Consider the following 19,581-nt stretch of genomic DNA (forward strand, 5'->3'; position numbering starts at 1 on the left):
CTATAAGACATAAAATGATACTCATGAAGAGTGTGCTTCTTAGCTCAAGTATATATATGAGACTAAATGGGCAGCTCCTCTCTGGAGGCAAGATGAGAAGGCAGAGAGGGACAGGAGCTGGTTGAACGGACACAGAAAATCCGGGGTGGAAAGGAGGAGCGTGGTGGCATATGATAGGGATAGCAACTAGGGTCACATAACAACATGTGTATAAATTTTTGCATGAGAAACTAACTTAAGCTGTAAACCTTTACTTAAAGCACAATAAAAAAAAAATGTCATTTTTCATTTCCTTTGACGCCTCTAAACTCCATTTATGTACGCTCAACTTTCATTATTTGCTATTCATAGAGCGAGGATATCTCATTAAAAAGGAAACACTGCTCACCACAGTATTACTTTAAAAAGCAAAAATTCACTAACACATCAAAAGGATTCTGTTCAGAAAAAAGAAGTTAGACAACTTGACATGGAAGCCACAGATTGATTTAAAAAATAAAGAATTGGAAAATACTAGCAATCTTGTATTTATTCATTCATCCATTCATTCAACAAATAGTATTGACCAACTATCACATGCTAGGCATTTATAATTCAAAGTTTTTTAATTAGATACATTCTACAGAATCTAAAAGAAAATCTAACCTGGATTCTGGCTATAAAAAGGTCCTCCGTTCATCTGATTCTGGAGGCTTGTTTGTGAAGTTATGGAAGGAGGGCGTCTATAGGGCAACGAGCCACCAATTGTTGGGGGAGTATGGCGAGAGGCAGGTCTATTCATGCTGTAGAACTGAACAGGATGACCTGGAAAAAGGACAGAATATAAATCTGTCATTCAAAGAAAATTATCACAGACAATAAAACACTTTAGGTGGAATGCCTGAATCTTAATAAGATTATTAAAAATAGCAATGCTTAGCTAATTTAATTTCTAACTGACAAACACAAGCTACTTTGTAATGCAAGGCAATAGAGTTATTGTTCAGCTGACATATCAAAGTGCAAAAGCAGTAAAGTAGATGAATAAAATTATGATTAAGTTTGGCAAAGCTACACCTAAAATAGATTATTAATGAGGAATTTATTAAATCAATAATTTGATGGGATTTCAAAATCATCACAGTTAATTAAAATTTACGCCTCTGATTTTCAAAAAAAAACACCCACTAAGTACTCAACAAAGTAACATTTGGGAAAGTAAAAAATTTTTGTCACACAACAGTCTTACTCCAAAATAAGACAGTCATATTCCAAATAATAACAAACTTAAGTAGCCATTTGTTTAAAGGAAAAATACAGCAAGGCAGCAAAAGTCAAGTGACATAATTAACTCCCAATCATCAAAAACACCTTTATTCAATCAAAAATATCAATCTTTAAAGGGCTAGATTATTTTGTTTTAAAATCAGAGCTCTAGAAATTTACAGTTATGGAAAAAGCTAAGAAACTAAAAGCGAATCAAAATATATCTTATTTTAATGTCACCCATGAATCTGTACAAATTTATCATCTATCTTACTATATTTTGCTGAGAGTTCTTCAACAGCCAGTGCCAGCTGGAGACCTTCTTTCCTATCCATTCAATCTCCTAATGCAATCTGATACCTAAATTTTCTTGACCCCACCTCTACTTACAATCACCTTTTGTTACAGACAGACAAACAGAGACACAGAGAGAGTGCACATGCATCCACACTCTACAGATTGGAGCTCCCAGGCAAGAGCACTCCAGCAGGTAAGAGAGAAGGGAAGGGAGGAAAGGGAGAAGGATGGAGAGGGAAAGAAGAGGAGGGAAGGAAAGAGAAAGGAGAAAACAAAATGAGGAGGAAGGGGAGAGGGGAAGAAAGGAGAAGAGGAAAGAGGGGGAAAGAGAGAAAAAGTGATCAGGAACGAAGAAGGGAAAAAAAGAGACAAGAAAAACACATTTTTGACAATTTTTCATCTCATCCATGATTTTAAATGGGTCTTACATGACTAAAATTGGTCTTCAGGAACTCAATAATTTTATCAAACTTGGCTTCATATAGATTCATATGAAGTATTTTAGAAAAGCACCCAACATTTGCTATGCCATTTAATCTTCTTACATATGACAATATCGAAACCTAAAAATCATTTCTGTTGTATAAAAATCTTGAGTATTCAAGTTTATACATAACTGATTATCAATCAAGACTTCTATATAACCAGGATAAAAATGTAAACAAACTGATAAAACTATTTTTCAAAAGGCACGGTTAGGCCTTTGAACCATCAGATACAAATACATTATTGGCATTTTATTAATTAACATATAACTAGCACAAGCCTAAGATTATCAGGTTTAAAAACACCTGATGATTAACACATTATGAACTCTACAGTCTTAGATCCAGTCTAAAATTGCACGTTATAACACGTTGTTGATTCAAAAACACTATATAAAAGAGACTCTATTCATGCTAGCTATTAATAAGGCCTTTATTTTGCTTTGGATTAAAATTAAAAAAAAAAAAAAAACTACACTTAATTATCACAGACCTAATGACAAAACCTAAAATTTAAAAAATTCTAGAAGAAAACACAACACAAATCTGTGTGACCTTAAGTAAAGAGTTCTTACATATAATGCCAAAAGCACAATCCATGAAAGCAAAAACAATTGATGATTTAAACTTAATAAAAATGAAGACCTCTGTACTTTGAAAGACACCTTAAGTGAAAGAAAAGACAAGCTGCAGAAAATATTTGCAAATCATGTAACTGATAAAGGACTTGTACTCAGAATATAAAAAGAACTCAGTGAAAAGAAGACAACTCTTTTAAGGGGGGCAGAGCGGGAGGGGCAAAACATTCGAACGATATACAGGTGGCAAATAAACACATGAAAAGGTGCTCAACATTATTAGTTATAAGGGAAATGCAAACAAAAACCACTAAACACCTATTAGAATGGCTATAGTTAAAAAAAAAAAAAAAACCCTGACAATAGTGAAATATCATACATTGCTGGTGGGGGTACAAAATTTTGCAGCCACTTAAGAAAACAATCTGGCAGTTTCTTATAAACATTCACTTACCATATAACCCCACAACCCTATCTCCTAGATGTTTACCCAAATGAAATAAAACCTTTGTTCACCTAAAAACCTGTAAGTAAGTATTTATGGCCGTGTTATTCACAATCACCTAAAACCGGAAACAATCCCAATGTCCCTCAACTAGGGAAGGGGTAAACACAACTGCGGTACAATCATACAATAAAACACTACTCAGCAATAAAAAGGAACAAAATACACCTTCTCCTCACTTATCAACTATCACTTATCCCGTGAGACTATTGCCATTTTGCATTTACAACAATAGTAGAAAATCTACTATCTGACTAACTTGCGCATTAACGACATACATCTGGCAGTAACACACACTGAGGTGCTCGCCTGGGCCATGATTCTCAGTGTTTTGGCAGTTATGTAATAATGTAGTCATTCTCCATTTTGTGATCTGATGTGGTTTACCTCCATTTTGTATAATGCCGATTTTACATAACAACCTGGTCTTTGGAACCTAACCATGTCAGTAAGTTTGAGGCAAGATGGTGTATTGAAACATGCAACCACATGAATAAATCTCAAATGCATGGTGCCAAAAAAACGGATCAAAAAGGCTACCTTATTGTATGCTTCCATTTATATCATATTCTTACAAAGGCAAAACTTTAGAGATAAAAATCAGATCAAAGAGTTATCAGGGGCTGAGGGTAGAGGCGAAGGGTTGACTGCAGAAGGGGCACAGAGAAATATTTTGGGATGACAGGCCTGTGCAACATCTTGATTATGGTGGTAGTGACATAACTATATGTTTGTCAAAACTCATAGAACTGTACACAAAGAATACTGTGATTTTTACTGTACATAAATTATACCTAAAAAAACAGAAAAAAGCACTTGGTGATTCAAAGACACTGTATAAGAGAGACTATATAAATATAAATCAATTAGGCATTTACCTTTTTGTTTAAAAAAAAAACTACAGTTAATTATCCATTCATACAACAAATGTTTATTCAGTGCAGACTATGAAGCAGGTATGTTATTATTTAATAACTAAAATGTTGATCTGTCCTTTCTAGGCCTACAGCTAACTACAAGATGCATTCTTTCCTATACTGATGCAGAGGCTGAACAAGATCCCTATATTTAACTAGTTAGTCTGGCCTAAAAGGGTCATATGTAAATCAAAGAACAGCACATGCTTACACTTATGCACTACAGAAAGCGTTTCTTATGCTGAGTGAAATAAGTCAATCAGAAAGGGACAGATATTGTATAATCTCACTAATATGAAGTACACAGAATAGAGAAATGTATACAGATCAGAGTTAATAGTGGTTACCAAGAGCGAGACGGAGGAAGAATGGGGGAAATTATTATTTAGGAAGCACTGAGTTTTTGTTTATGGGGATGGAAAATTTGGCAAAGGACATTGGTGATGGTTGTACAACATGATTAACGTAACCGATCACACTGAACTGTGTATACAGGACAAATGTTAAATTCGCAAACGTGGTGTTACGTATATTTTTACAATTTTTAAAAAGTGCTATTTTAGAAGCTATCCCATAAAACACCATCTAAAATCCAATTTAGCTAAAAATGTCTTTAAAAACATGTAAACAGCTAGTTATAGCAGAAGAGCTGAATGTCCTATGAAGTACTTGATCGGTGATCTAAACGCTAAGGTGAGATGTGTCCAAACCCAGACATTTTTATGATTGATAAGAACCTACTTGCTAACCAGCTTTACTATTAACTATGCAAACATATTTTGTAGCAATTGTGCCTTTAGCTCCTCCCCTACCAAAACTGATTCTAGGTTGCAATTTTAAAACACTAGAACACCAGTCAACTTAAGTTAACCTGAAATTTTAAAAAAGTTCATTGTCTATGACTTCCCAATGCTGCTATAATAAGCAACAGGTTGTTATAAAACACTTAGAGATTTTCACACTGTTACAGCAAATATATGCTATAAAACATACCTGAGAATTATTACATCCACTTTTCTTTTTGTTAATGACCTAACCAGTAACAAAAAATATTCCTAATGACAACTTCTCAAAACCATACAGAAGATGGCTACAGCTAAGTTCACAAATCTCTACTAAATGGAATTCAGCAATAAAAATGTGCATTTGTGCTATGCTAACAGGAAAATGTATAGAAACTACCCTGCTTTTCACAGGAAATTCTAATATTCAGTCATATGCCATTTTATAATACATATTTTTCAGATTTTTTTAATACAAAGTACAACCAAATATAAAAAATTTTAAATCTGAAAGCCAGAGCTCCAGGTAAGAGAATGGCCAGATGACTCAGTTCGCCTGCTAAGGAATAAGCCAATACTCACCTGTAGGGGGAGTGGAAGAAACAACAGGGGGAGTTGGAGAAGTGAAGCCATCAGCAAGGGTCTGGGCACCCCCAGCAGCAGCGTCTGGGGCAGTGGAGGAAGGGACAGTAGCAGGAACAAGAGGGGCGGGGGCAGAGGCAGAAGTAGCAGGAAGGGGAGGTGTGCCAGCAGAGCCAGCAGGGGCTGAGGGGAAAGAGGAGTAAGAGGCAGCATTAATGAAGCAGTAACATTAGGCAGGATTAGAAAAGGTACCAGAGTATTCAGTGTTAGATATTCAGTGCTAAGCACTCAACAAAAGAATAGAAGATAATGTTGAAAAAAAGAATGAAGCATACGTTAAAGGATTATTTTGTATGCAGCAAATAACTCAAGATGCTCAGGGAAAAATTCATGAAAACATTCCTTTTACCTGAAAACTGCTACACTGGAAGGAAAGTGTTCCTTTTATATTGTTATTTTAAGCATAATGCTCTGTCAATAGTATACAAAACTAGATAGAACACACTAGAGAATAACAGTATCCCATTTTGATTTATAAATATCTGAAAATAAATACGTATTTCAGACACAAATATCTTACCAGGTTAAAAAAAATTCCCTCTTTTCATCATTTTTTAAAAAGGTATTATCAACTTGTCATTTCAAGTAAATTCAAGCATGTAATATTCTATCCTTCTATCTTTTGTCACGCTTTTAAAACTAAATTTTAATTTTGTGTGTCCTTAGATCAAATAAGCACATTTTTCTACTTCAGAGCAAAGAGGGTACCATGTCAGAGACTATAAAGTTTCAACAGTCCACTAAATGTAACAGTTAACACCACCTTTGTATTTGTCTAATCCTTGTGTACCAAGATGACTCTCAAACTAAGTACACACTATGTCCAAAGACATGCGCTGTCATAATACCAGCAGAAATTAAACATGGTACTCATACCACAGTGGGACCTGGAACCTCAAGCACCAACTGAGCCACTGAACCAAAGGCATAAAACCAACTAACAGAGAAATGCAGAGAGCAAAAACTTACAAATCACTTGGTTAAAGATAACACATGTATAAAGACTTCCCAACATTTATGGAGGCCTAGAAGGAAAAAAATCCTGATTATGAAGAAAGCCCACTGTAATTAAATTGCAAACTGAATTCAAATTTAGAAAGGACAAGCAAAGATGAAGCACCATTAATGTTTTACCTGGAAAGACACTGGGAGGAGATGGGGTAGGAACAGCAATAGGAACCCCCACACTCCCACTTCCGCTGTTCTCCCGACTGCTGCTCCGACTACTTGGGTGGCTTCCTCCACTACTCCCGCTGCTGCTAAAGAAATAAGAGCCACCAAACATGAATATTTATAGATCGGAAGATATCACGAGTATTTCCAAAATTTTCTGAAATGAGCACAGCTACAAAAAAGATAATGCAAAAGCCCTTCACTTCAAATAAGAATTTCTTAATAAAGTTGGTTTTGACCATCTTTTAATATACACACATTAAAGAAATGAGGAAAAATGAAAAATTTCCCCATAAATATAAGTGACAAATGTTGGGGCTCAACACACAATAAATATTACCTTCTTATACTCCAGTTTAATGCCTCTCTGAAGATACTTCTTTATAATGAAAAAATAATTTTCCTAAACAGATTAATTTTAATCTGTAATATCTTGATATATTATTTCATATTAATATTTTATTGTGTATAGTTTTTCATCTGTAAAGTTCCACCAAAAAACAACTTGAAATTTCCCACATCTTGTCCATAATTTTCTTTCAGGTGAACTAAACTATAAACCTTGTAGAGAAGTTTGCAATTTAATATGTCTGTCCTTTTTCAACTTCTTGACTGCTCAAAGTTGCATCGGAACATGAGGAGAGAGAGGTGGAAATCAGATGAGGTTTAGGGGAGTAGAGTGAGAAAAAGAACTTAGTGCTTGGAAAATGAAAGAGATTTAACTGAAGTTATTTGAGCAGATTATGGTACTATGACCATCACAGTTTGCACTGAGGTAGAGAAAATACCTGTAAGTTCGATTTCTTTGATTCACAGAAGCTGTCCTCACAGGGCTCTGCTGCGAGGGAGCCATATTACGGGTTGGGCTAGGTACGTAATCATTTGGTACCACTGGAGGACGCACTGGCTCCAGTGTGCGATAGGGGGAGTGCCGCCTACAAAAAGAAGAGCGTATGTATTGTGTGATTAGGCAAATTTCGGCACAATAAATTCAAAGAGTTGCCAGTAGTGAAATACAATTTGTAATCAAAGATAGAAAAATGTGTTTTAACATAACCCAGCTACCAATTTTCAGCCTTTCCTAAAGCATTACTTCTCCACCATTATGGTTTTAAGGAGCATTGTTATTTTTTAGTCTCCAACCTCATTTCCCCATGCTAATGCAATTTTGTTCGTTCCTTCTCAGAGAACACACCACTTAATGTTTCCCAGGGCCTGCTTTTTTCTTAGAAGTTCAAATTATTTTAGTACCATGTCAAAGTCTCCCAACTGCACTGCATAAATACATCAATTATCCTCCTCATGCCTCTCCCCTAACCAAAGATATTCAAAGCCAGGCTAAACAAATCCAGAATTTGGCTCTACAACTCCCACAGTGATGATCAATATCAGCTGTAACAGCTCATTGCTCTTTCTATATAATACATAGAAATTACACTATACCTGAACACAGAAATACACAATTCAACCTTATCTCCTTCCATTCCACAACCTTACTTTCTCCCTCCAGTTCCATCTTCATTCCTCTTTCCTATTACCCTCCTCATAGTTCAATATTGAAAAGGAAAAAAGATAAAGACCACCCAAGACCTTCTACTTCATTTACTTTGAACTGTAAAGTACAAACCACACTGGATTTTATTAACATATATTTTCCTCTTTTTCTCAAAATTTCCTTTCAAAGGAAGAGGATAAGAGTAAGGAAGGAAATATGATAGGAAATAGGATCCATACTGGAATAATAGTGATTACTAAATTAGTTCTCATCTATCTTAAAGTTTCCAGAATTCTTTGGAACAATGATAAATACTCAACTGACATAAAACTGACAATGAGAAACAATAAAAATCTGGCACCTCAAGGTGTGAAAACGAAAGTTTAGTTTTCCTAAAATGATGTTGCTCATTTGACTTTTGTATTCTCAGTGATTCACTTCCCAAAAGACTCCCAGGAGTCCTTTAAAGATTGTTCCCTTGGGCCACTGGAGTGATGGCTCACTCACTTTGGATGAGTTCACTTTCAATGACCCCATCTACTCTACTACCTTCAAAGACTCCTTGCATAAATATATGCATACACACATTAGTAATTAAAAATAAACAGGCCGCACTGCATGTGATATAGGGTCAGAGAAAGAGAAATGTTAAGACTTTGGATTTACAATACTAAAAAGTTTAGGCATCTCTGAAATTATAAATATAACAATAAAATAGGAAACTGATTCATTTCCAAACGTCTCATTTCCAGATAATTTTTCCTAGACAATAAAAATGTTCTGTTTATCCAAGGAAAAACTCGTTGATAACTGAGAACTGTACCGTGAAGGCAATGATAAGAAAACGGTAAACAATTAGGGGGCAGAGAACAAATCACGGTGGCCAGCCAAAGACTATGTGAGAAAGCCAGGCTGTAACCATCAACTGGCTCTGTGGTGCTCAGCAATTCTGGTCTCCAAGGATCCTGCAGACCCTTGCTAATACACATGAAAAAAATACTGGCACATTAGTCAATCCTCAAAATCTGAAAGCAACAGAAAATTTTACTTCACAACAGACTACAGTGGGTTACCTTGCTACAATCTTGATTTAAAACCAAACAAAATCTGTTAGGTACTATACATGATAAAAATGTACATGTTCCACAGGAAAATAAAACAAATACTTCCTCTTCATCTCTCTACTCCCACTCCGGCACAGTTATACTCTACCATGTCATCTATACATTCTACCCTGAAGTTCAAATCTCACTTGATCCACTAGGTTCTTCTCCAAGAATTTTTTGTCTACCCCAAATAAAACCATTCTATTCCTGTCTGTAATTCACTTTTGTTCTTTTGTCTCCCTCCCTCTTCCAATGTTATCTCTTCCAACATTATCGTCCTTTATATTCCAACTCATCTTTGTCCTGTTCTGATCCACAGTGCTTGAGTAGGTTTTTTTTTGGTGAGGGGGCCAAAGTCAAGATATCAACCATAAAGCCAATGGTTCTCAAAGCATTTTGTCTTCGTCTGATACATTTTTTAAAAATCCAATTTGTGGTACAGTGTCCCTGAAAAGTTGATAGAGGACAACTATTACCCCCTTTTACAGATGAAAAAACTGAAATGCTGAGAGGTTGACTGTGTGAGACCACAGAGTGAGCAACAGAGCTAGATGAGAATTTTAATCATCTGGCTTCTGGGCTGTATTCCACCCACTGGGTCACAAATCTCAATCGTGATAACCACTATAAACTACCATGATGCTATATAAGTTAAAAAGCAAGCTTTTCTATTAATTGACCATTTTTGCCAAAAGTCAAATCAGGAGCCCAAAATTCGGCATCACCAAACTAAATAAAGCTCAATATTCGCATAACAACACAGGTTACACAGAACTTTATAATCTACACAGCCTTCTTCAGAAGAACAGTAAATTTCCATTCAAGTGTAATAAGACTCTAAAAAACTTCTGGAAAAATCAGAATTAAAATTAGAGAGCAATTTATAATAAGCCACAAACTTGGGCCAGAATTTTCCCTCAAATTTAAAATTCACTAGAAAAACAATTTCTAAAACCAAACTCTTTTAAAGTATAAAATGGCTCTCTCAGGAAAATGGAAAGTTACACACAAAAAAGATAATCCTAGAAAGGAAATGTTCTGCCTTCAAATATTCAAAAATAATTGAACTATATGTAGTGTTTAGTTTTCACTACATGAAATGGTTTTCAATTATTACTTAGTTACATACTCACCCAAGTGTCCCTTTCCCTGACATAGGAGGACTGGGGGGCTTCTGAGTTGGAGGTGTTGTACGCGGCAGCCCACCCATCTTCATATTCTGGGTACTCACCTAAAAAATTTTGAGGAAACCTCAACTTAACTTGTATGCAGTAAAACGATGTGGCACTTCTGGGAAACAATGTTATGCTATTTAACAAAGGAGGAGGGAAGGCTTAAAATGGAAAAATATTAGAGGCCATGCATTTCATATGCAATTTCTACTCTACAATTATTCTACAGTTGTACTCAAAGGACTCTTCCTAACATGAGATTTTCCAATGATTATAAACTTGTGTACAAAGACTTTATTTGCCATTAGGCCATCACACCAACAGATCACTGGTTAGACTATTTGATATTACATTCAATTAAAATTCAGTAGAGTAACTATAAAAACTTTAATTTTAATAAGAATTCAATCAGAAACAATAATGCATTTAAGCAATTCCTTATTTTTGAGATAAAAAAACCCAAAAACCCAGTGCCACCGAGTGGATTCCAATAGCTTTTTTCTGAGATATTTTTTGAGATAGATATTTTTGAGATAGCTTTCTTTAAATAGCAACTATAACATATAAAACATGTTTCACAAATCAAAATATGCAACTATGCATACAATCCATTGTAACTAGAGGACATAAAGTTAAATTGTATAATATAGAGAGAAAAATTCTAGTTTTTTTAAATTATAAATAAATCTTCTTTAATGTTCTCTTATGAGGAAATCACCTACCTGAAAACTGCTAGAAGCTCAGGCATGTTCCTAAACATCTGAACCAGAAAGTTAGGGCTGAGGTATCCCATCCAACTGTGAGCAGCACAGGGCCCAGTGGCATTGTCCCAGCTCCAGTGGGAGTTGGACCCTCTCAGGCCCAAAATGAAGATTAATTTAGGCATGAAAGAGGTATTACATAGTTCTAAGTCAGAGCTGACCCATGGCTCTACTCACTAGTCTACCCCCAACTGAAAATTCAAGTGTAGAAAAAAACGGGTAATTTGGACAATGGATGCCCCCAAACGAACCTATCAGCATTTAAGAAGGAAAGCCGTAGAAATCTGTATATCTTAAGAAGCTATGATAAATCATTTACAAATGTAGTTGAAATCCAATTTCAAGCTGTATGAGACTACCAATGAAAATGGGTTAGATTTAATGTTCGGTATATAGCATGGCTTCGAACCAGTTCTTCCCGGTTCAGTCGCGGCTGAGGAAGAGAAACTGGAACAGACCCGCATTTTCAAAATTTAGGTGAACTGACACAATAACCGGACGAGAAAAATTACAAGTCGAAGCCCTGCTGGAATCTTAATCTACCTCTGAGAAAACAAGGGCAGCATATGCATTGCACAGCAACCAATCTCTTGCCCGTCAGATTTGGAGCAGAGTCGGAAACAGTGGTACCCCGCTCAAAGACAGTGGCCACCTGTGTTGCTATGAATGTGTATCACTCTCCACAGTCCTGCCAATCATCCAATCTCACTCAACAGGCTCCTGAAAGGGCTCACTGCACCTTTTTCACTCCCATTCCAGGGCTCTGACCTGTAATTTTTTCTGTTCCGGTTATCATTTCAGATCACCCAAATTTTAAAAAATTGGGTCTGTTCCGATTTTATTTCATTGGCCATGACTGAACCAATTTGAAGCCCTAGTATATAGGATCATATTTGAGCCTATTTTGTGCTCAAAAAAAAAAAAAAAAAGATCTCAACTTTTCCAGTAAGAATATCTACAGTATTCAAATTATACTTGAAAATAAAACTGCAAGACATTAAACCATTGAAATTAGAATAAATTCATAATTTCAAAATACAAATTTTAAGAAATAAAGTCATAATAGTGTACAAAGTATTGAAGCTATCAATATAACTCTGGCTTAGGTGGACTTTTAAAGTATCCTAAAATTCTACTTGTTATCTGGATAGGAAAGAAATAATACATCAAGAAACAGCTTCCAAAAGAATAGCCCAGTGAACAAGTTGCGTGTGATGTTGAAACAGTCTTTAATGACAAATGACACCTTTGAAATGTCAGTATTTTTTAAAGTAAAGCATTCATCGGTAATCCTTTTGTTGTTGCTTTTAAACAATGAATACAAAACAAAATGATTAACAAGTAAGAATAAAGATAAACTTATCCTTGCTCTTTCCCTCATCAATAAGCAGAGGGTATACTAATCATATCTTAAAATGAAAATGCCAGATGTTTAAAAAAAAATCCACATTTGGGGAAAATTTTAAGACTCCTATGACAAATAACTATAGCTTTTAAAACTGTAAATTTTAATTTACGATACGAGAAGATTTTTAAAGCAGTAACCACAAGTCCTTTAAGCTCAACCTTAAACAACATGAAACCCAAAGTTACTTTAAGTGATAAGGTAGAAGTAGGTAAACCAAACACTAAACTACATCAATTTGCTCAAAACAGGAAGGAAAAGGAACAGGGATAGAAAAAGAATAAAAGATAATTTTATTCTATACATGGAATAGCTAAAATACATGAAAACAGCTTTCCAACTCTGATTTTAGGTTTTGGTATGTAAGGTGTTTTTGTTTAAATTGCAGTATCTTCTGTAAGTCTTTTGAACCTACCCAAAAAACAATATAAACAATACATAAGTTAAAATCTGGTGGACATTTCTTTAAGTTAAGCCTGATACATTTTATGATCTGTAGAATCATCAAATGATCGTATCTGTTTGGTTAATGGGATTTGGATAAATAATTTTAATCACTTAAGAAATCAGAGTTTCTGTAAAATGTCCAACTATAACTTTATATTCTTTTTATTAATACTTAACATCCCTGATAAATACCATACCACCTTTATATTGCCACCATCTGTCAGTATGTTATACTGTGGTGGCTAGCATGTTGCTGTGACAATGGAAGCTACCTTACTGGTCTCTCAAATACCAACAGACTCACACATGTAGACAGATTTCAGCAGAGCTTCCAGACTAAGACAGAAGAGGAAGGCCTAGTGATCTACTTCCAAAAATTGGCCAGTGAAAACCTATGGAGTCACAACAGTACATTGTCCAACTCACTTGCTTTGGACCCATCATCAGGAGGAATCAATTGCTGGAGGAGGACATTACATTTGGTGAAGCAGAGGGCCAGGGAAGGCAAGGGAGACCCTTGGTGAGATGGAGTGGCATGATTGCCAAACTAGCGATTGTGAGGATGATGCAAAACTGGGCAACATTTCGTTCTATTGTACATAAGGTTGCCACGAGTCAGACTCAACTCGACAGCAGCTATTTACCCACCTTTTATGTTATGACAAAAGAGTTTTTCAATATTCTTCAAAGCAGCTTTCCTTTGTGAAAAATATTTCTATGCTAAATAAAATAATAAATAAGGTATGCAGGATATAAATTAAAAAAAAAAAAAAACCCACTGCCATCAAGTTGATTCCAACTCACAGCAACCCTGTAGGGTTAAAAAAAAAAAACAAAGCTATAAATCTTTAAGGAAGCAGCCTGCTACATCCTTCTCCAATGGAGCAGCTGGTGGGTTCAAACTGCCGACCTTCTGGTTGGCAGCACAGCGCTTTAGCCCCTGTGCCACCACAGTTCCTAGGGATATAAATACTTCCGTCTGATTTTAGATAATGTCATTGGGTGGCGTAAATGGTTTGCACCGGACTACTCACCTAAAGGTTCGCCGTTTGACTCACCCAGTGGCACTGTGGAACAAAGGCCTGGGAATATGCTTCCAAAGATTACTGCCAAGAAAAGCCTACTCTGTAACACATGGGGCGGGTTGTCATGAGTCAGAATCATCTCAACAGCATTGGGGTTGTTTTTTGGTTTTATTTTAAAATTTCAAGAAAAGGGAAGCGAACAGGAATAATTAAGAAAATTTATGCTTTATAATAGGGTAACAGGTGGGATCTATACTGTAATTAAAGTGAAGAAACTATATTTTGAATCTAAAATAATTTTTTTTTTTTAATTACTGAATAGCCAGTATGGGCCAGTCTGGGCCTAAAGACTATTTTATGGGAGATCTATAGGAGAAAATGGCAAAGTGAACAAGGCAATACTGCAGCCACTTCATAATACCAACTGCACTTGAAACATTTTTTAAAATTACAAACATGAGAATCATCATTTGGCACATAAGCGTGGTTAATGGCCCTGAATCATGAGTGACAGCACTCCTTATAGTTTTCAAAGTTTTATTTGGGACCTTGGAATGAAACTCTGGTGGCTGATTGCAACAATAATTTGATTGTGTGGGCTTTTTTTGGGGGGGTGAGGGGGCGTTCCATAAAGGAGAAAGTAATCATTGAGAGTTAAGTGAAGATATTAGATACTAGGCACTACAACAGGAGAAGTTCCTTTTTTTTTTTTTTTCCTACCCAGAGGAAATCCCCCAAACAGGAGATCTATTTCATTAGGTGATGAAGGTTACATCTGGCCATGGCTCAAATACTTTTCCACTGTCCTTGACTGAGGATTGTGGATTAACACTGGAGGAAGGTGTACTTCCTCTATAACCAAACAGTAACCTGGTCTCTGAGGCTCTGGGGAGCTCTACAGCCGACACCACCCATCAGGCCAATTATTACACCTTAATATTTTTTCTGTAGTGCTCCCACCTTTCCGGGTCTATTCTTTTTGGTACATTCAATAGCTTCTTGAACCTTAATATATAATGTTCATTACAAATCTCAGCATTTTCCAGAACCCTCCGAACTATGGCACTTTTTATAAAGCTGACCAGCCAGGTATCTCTAGTCCATAGAGGAAATCACCTCTGCTACTAACAAATATCTCACTTCACAGGACTTGCTGCAATGTGACCATGGCAAATGTATTCTGTAACTCCACCTGGGGTATAGCCACCATTTATCAACCACCTACCAGACTACTAGTATAAGGAGAAAGGTAAAGAGGGGGAGCTGGGGACATAAAGGTCTATAAAAGGATTTCTGCTTTTAAAGAATTTTTAATATTTTGGAATAAATAAGACTCATTTTTAAAATAAAAAGAAATTTCTAGAAATTCTATAGAAATCCTACCGCCCCCCCCCCCAAAAAAAAGAATATCAATGCAGAAAGAAACAGCTGGCCAAGGTTTCACAGAGAAAAACCTGAGCTGGAATGTTAATAAGTTAAGAATGAGTAGGACTTAAATATACAAAGAGCCGAGGAGGAGTGTATATAGATTGTGTCTGTATGTAGAGTGGCTGCGAGGGGCAATGTTGTGGTCAAGCACCTTTGGGCCTTCATTCTCTCCAGATTTTTTCTCATTAGCCCTTCAGTGCATAATCCTTTGGCCTCCTAGAAGTCTCTATCCCTCTCCTCAGAGTATACCCCTACTCCTCACAGAATATATATCTCTACTTCAATTTTATACTTCCTCTATCAGGGCTAGCAGGAAAAAGACCAAGAGGTATCCTGAGAGAAATCAAAGCTGAAACCAGGAATTAGAGTATGAATTCAGGACAGGCGTAAAAATTCTGGTAGTTTTTGACAGGCGAGAAATAAGGGATAAGAAACTGGGTACAAGAGGGGAAACAGGTAAAGAAAAGGTAATAGAAAATAAGAGGAATGAAGATGGACAGATTTTTGCTTGATTTTGTAAAGTTTCTGACAACTGGCTTTTGCCAAAATAGAACTGATGGCTCAAGACTGGAAGTGATAGGCAAAAACAGGTGGGTCTCTCAAGTGTTGCTGTTATTACACTTTTTCCTCCAAGTGTTGTATTAAAGGCATGATTAAAAACGAACCCTCAGCTCTTCATGAAAGACAGGAACATGAGAGGCATTTTATCATACTTCTGTAGGAAATGACAAACACTTGTTAAAGACAGCACTCAAGTAAATATGTTAGCCCATTTTTAACTGCCAACCATTTGGTTAGCAGCTGAGTTCTTAACCACTGTGCCATTAGGACCCCCGATTTTTAACAGGGTCTTCAAAATCACAAGCAAAATTTTCATCAGTGGGAAAGTTCGTATCAAATGCATCATACTGATCTCAGTAACAGGGTTTCTGAACTCTTCTCATTACTAAAACGAAGTGCGATAAAACGGTACCCCAGCTCACAAAGGTACATCCCACTTTTATACAGGCTCAGGAATATACTAAAACATCTCCAATCTGGCATTATATCCATTGCCCTTTATTGTAAAAATATCACCACACTGCTTAAAAAGGTCTTATGAATTAAACTCTAACTTGTTCTCCTCAGCTGACTGAAGAAATAACAATTAGCTTAGCTTTCAGATAAAAAGAACCATTAAACACGACCAGAGCATGCTACATCAACTGTTAAAAATTCAACCTGCCAACTCCACCACTAAATAGCAAAAACACCCATAGAGAGCCACAGTACTCAAGAATGAAGCTTTTTGGTGCAAAGATATTAAGCTCTTATCTAAGTGTGATGTCTCCTCATTACATCCTTTATTAGGGCCTTTCACTTCCCACTCAGCTTGGTCTATCTCCCACTGGGAACAGATTCTAAACCCAGGAGGTCAAGAATCATAGCAGGGTTCAGAGAAAATGAACATAAAGTAGTGAAGCTTAGGAAGGGTGATCTGAACTTTACGGGGAAAAGAATTTTATCCATTTCCATGTTTTTTCTTTAATCTTTCTGTGCACTTCCTATCACTTTGCAGGTAACACGTCGTTAGCCAAAATTTGAATATTGACTTTGGGGGGAAAAGAGCCAAGGCAGCCACATAGCCCACTTTTGGTCTAGCTCACTGAAACCTACCTATTTTAAGCAAAAGAAATCCTCTCACAGCTCCACATGGTAAAGCCTCACTCAACAAGACTGAGGGTTTGGAGCCAACACTCTAGTTAATAACACCATGAGTACATCTGCCTAGCTTATCTCGTCAGATCTCTCTCCCTTGAACCTGCTCAACTATCTGTGGCCATGGGTTGTAGCTAGTTGTTATGGATAAAATTGTGTCCCCTGCCTCCCCAAGAGATATGTTGAACTCCTCACCCCTGGTACCTGTGAACATGACCTTTGAAGAGCTTATCAGCTAACATGTGGTCATACTGAGATAGAGTGGGCCCTAATCCCAACTGAGTGGTCTTGCAAGAGGAGAAGAGACACAGAATCAGAGGGGGGGAGATGCCACGTGAGGATGCATCCACAAGCCAAGGAATGCTGACAGCTACACAAAGCTAGGAAAGGCATGAACGGTTCCTCTCTCAGGGTCCTCAGAAGGAATCAACACGGCTAATATGCTGATTTGGGCTTCTGGCCTTCAGAACTGTGAGAATAAATTTCTGTTTTTATAAGCCACTTATTTTGTGGTATTTTGTTACAGAAGCTGTAGGAAACTAAGAGACACGAGTTAAAGGATTCAGATCCCAGTCATTTTATCTTCTGGTTATAACTTCCTACACTACAGACATGCAAACAACAAGTTTTAGGTGGAAAAGAATATATATTTAAAAAGAAAAATCATAAAATTTGGCTAAGAAAAAAGCACATGCTAAGTGTGGTGAGTATAAATTTACTACTATTCTATTGATAGGCTTCTTGAATATAGTTGAATTTCTTTTACCACTAATCCTATAAAAACATTAAAATGTTATCAGAATTAATCACAAGAAGAAATATTATCCAATTCTTAACTTGTATTTTGTTAAACACTACCATGAACTTTTGATGTTTTGCATAAAATACTTAGCTTAAAAACTTTTAAAGAGAGTTTATATTAAAATGTATATTTTATACAGCAATTTGAAAAAAGGACTGATTTTTTTTTGGAAAATACGATACTGCAATTTAACAAAAAGCTAAATATTTTCTGCTTCTCAATTTCTTTACATTCATCAAGAGTCAAGAGATAATGATACACTGACCACAAGGTGTATAACAAAGCACACCATTTATAGAATAAAAAGGCTATTACACAGGGGGAGGGTTAAATGAAGCACATTAGTTGGCCCTCCAATCCATAACAAAATTTCTACATTTACAAAAATCCAATTCATTTTATTTCATACTAAGATTTTTATGACAAAGTAACCTGCATTTTAATTTCACAAAACATATTAATATTTCAAAATAACCATTTATTCAATGTATTTACTAAGTACCTAATGTGTGTCAGGCACTGTTCGAGGTACAGAGCACAGAGCAGTGAACAAAACAAATAAAAATATCTGTCCTCAAACAACATGAAGATACACCATAAAGTTGCATGACAAAAATAAGAAGAAGGATTACTTATTGGTTTTAAAAGGCCAAGTGCCAAATATGTCTTCACTCCCCATATGTAATATTCTACGTAAGAACAAAGAATGGAAATCCAGCCCTGGAATCTCTTACCTTAAATCTAAGCAACCACTTAATGCATAAATGGAGCAAATAAAAGGGTAAGGAAAAAAAGCATTGAAAGGTTAGTTGGAACTTCAGGATGTGAAGAGAAAGGAAGAAAACAAAAAACAAGTTAAGCATTCAGCATTAACAAAATAATGTTTCAGTAGATTACAGAAAGAGTGGTTAAAGCAGAATGTGTCATGAACAGGAGATTTTTTTTGATGAATTATTTAAGATACTGTTTTATTCAAAAACTTAATTTTAATAAAGATTTCTTCAAATTTGTGACTCCTAAACATTGAAAGTCCAAAAATGAAGGGGATACAGAGTTCTGAAGTACTGAATAACATTTTACTTCGAGGATTTAAACAAGAACTGGGGGAGGGGGATCATCTTTTTATTATATAAGTAGGCAAGCACAAATATGTTTTATATTCTATGTGCTTTTCTGGCATAAGATTCTGGCAGCATCCTAAAATATTCTATTAGCAGCTGTCTGCCTCGAAAAAATCTCAAAAGATTTTCCAAAGTTAGAATAAACTTCAGTTATTAATTATCCATCGAATTACACATCTTATTTTAACATGATCTAATTAGCACAGCAATTTAAACGCATGTAGGTATCAATTATAAAATTAAATATCAAATTCCAGGTAACAGTACTTACATCAAAACTATGAGGAAAAATAAGAGATTTAAAAAGTAAATTTACACTGTACATTTTATTTTACCTAGATCTACATTAAACTTAGATCTCAACTAATTTCCAGCCATAATAGTGTAGAATGCTTCAATTAGTATTATTATTAATAGTAGTATATATTTATTATATAAGTTCTAATTATAGTATAATATGTTTATATCAAAAATAGGTCAATTGCATAAACTGTACT

The 19,581-nt window shown here is 35.8% G+C and overlaps 1 protein-coding gene across 8 annotated transcripts in view; it reads right to left on the reverse strand.

Moving 5' to 3' along the window:
• Positions 1-19,581, reverse strand: part of ABI2 (abl interactor 2) — a 110,613-nt gene that overhangs the window by 24,593 nt on the left and 66,439 nt on the right. For 6 of the 8 annotated variants that reach the window (XM_064286782.1, XM_064286781.1, XM_064286779.1 and 3 more), the window contains 4 exons: positions 10,359-10,456; positions 7,413-7,559; positions 6,586-6,710; positions 646-804 (listed from right to left, as the gene is read on the reverse strand). In XM_064286782.1, coding sequence (XP_064142852.1) covers positions 646-804; positions 6,586-6,710; positions 7,413-7,559; positions 10,359-10,456 — 529 coding nt within the window. Of the gene's footprint in view, positions 1-645; positions 805-5,391; positions 5,575-6,585; positions 6,711-7,412; positions 7,560-10,358; positions 10,457-19,581 lie in introns of all 8 variants that reach the window. The other 2 variants (XM_064286780.1, XM_023542218.2) reach the window with 1 other exon arrangement.

The sequence above is a fragment of the Loxodonta africana genome, chromosome 6 (genome assembly GCF_030014295.1).
Source record: "Loxodonta africana isolate mLoxAfr1 chromosome 6, mLoxAfr1.hap2, whole genome shotgun sequence".
Classification (NCBI taxonomy): domain Eukaryota; kingdom Metazoa; phylum Chordata; class Mammalia; order Proboscidea; family Elephantidae; genus Loxodonta; species Loxodonta africana.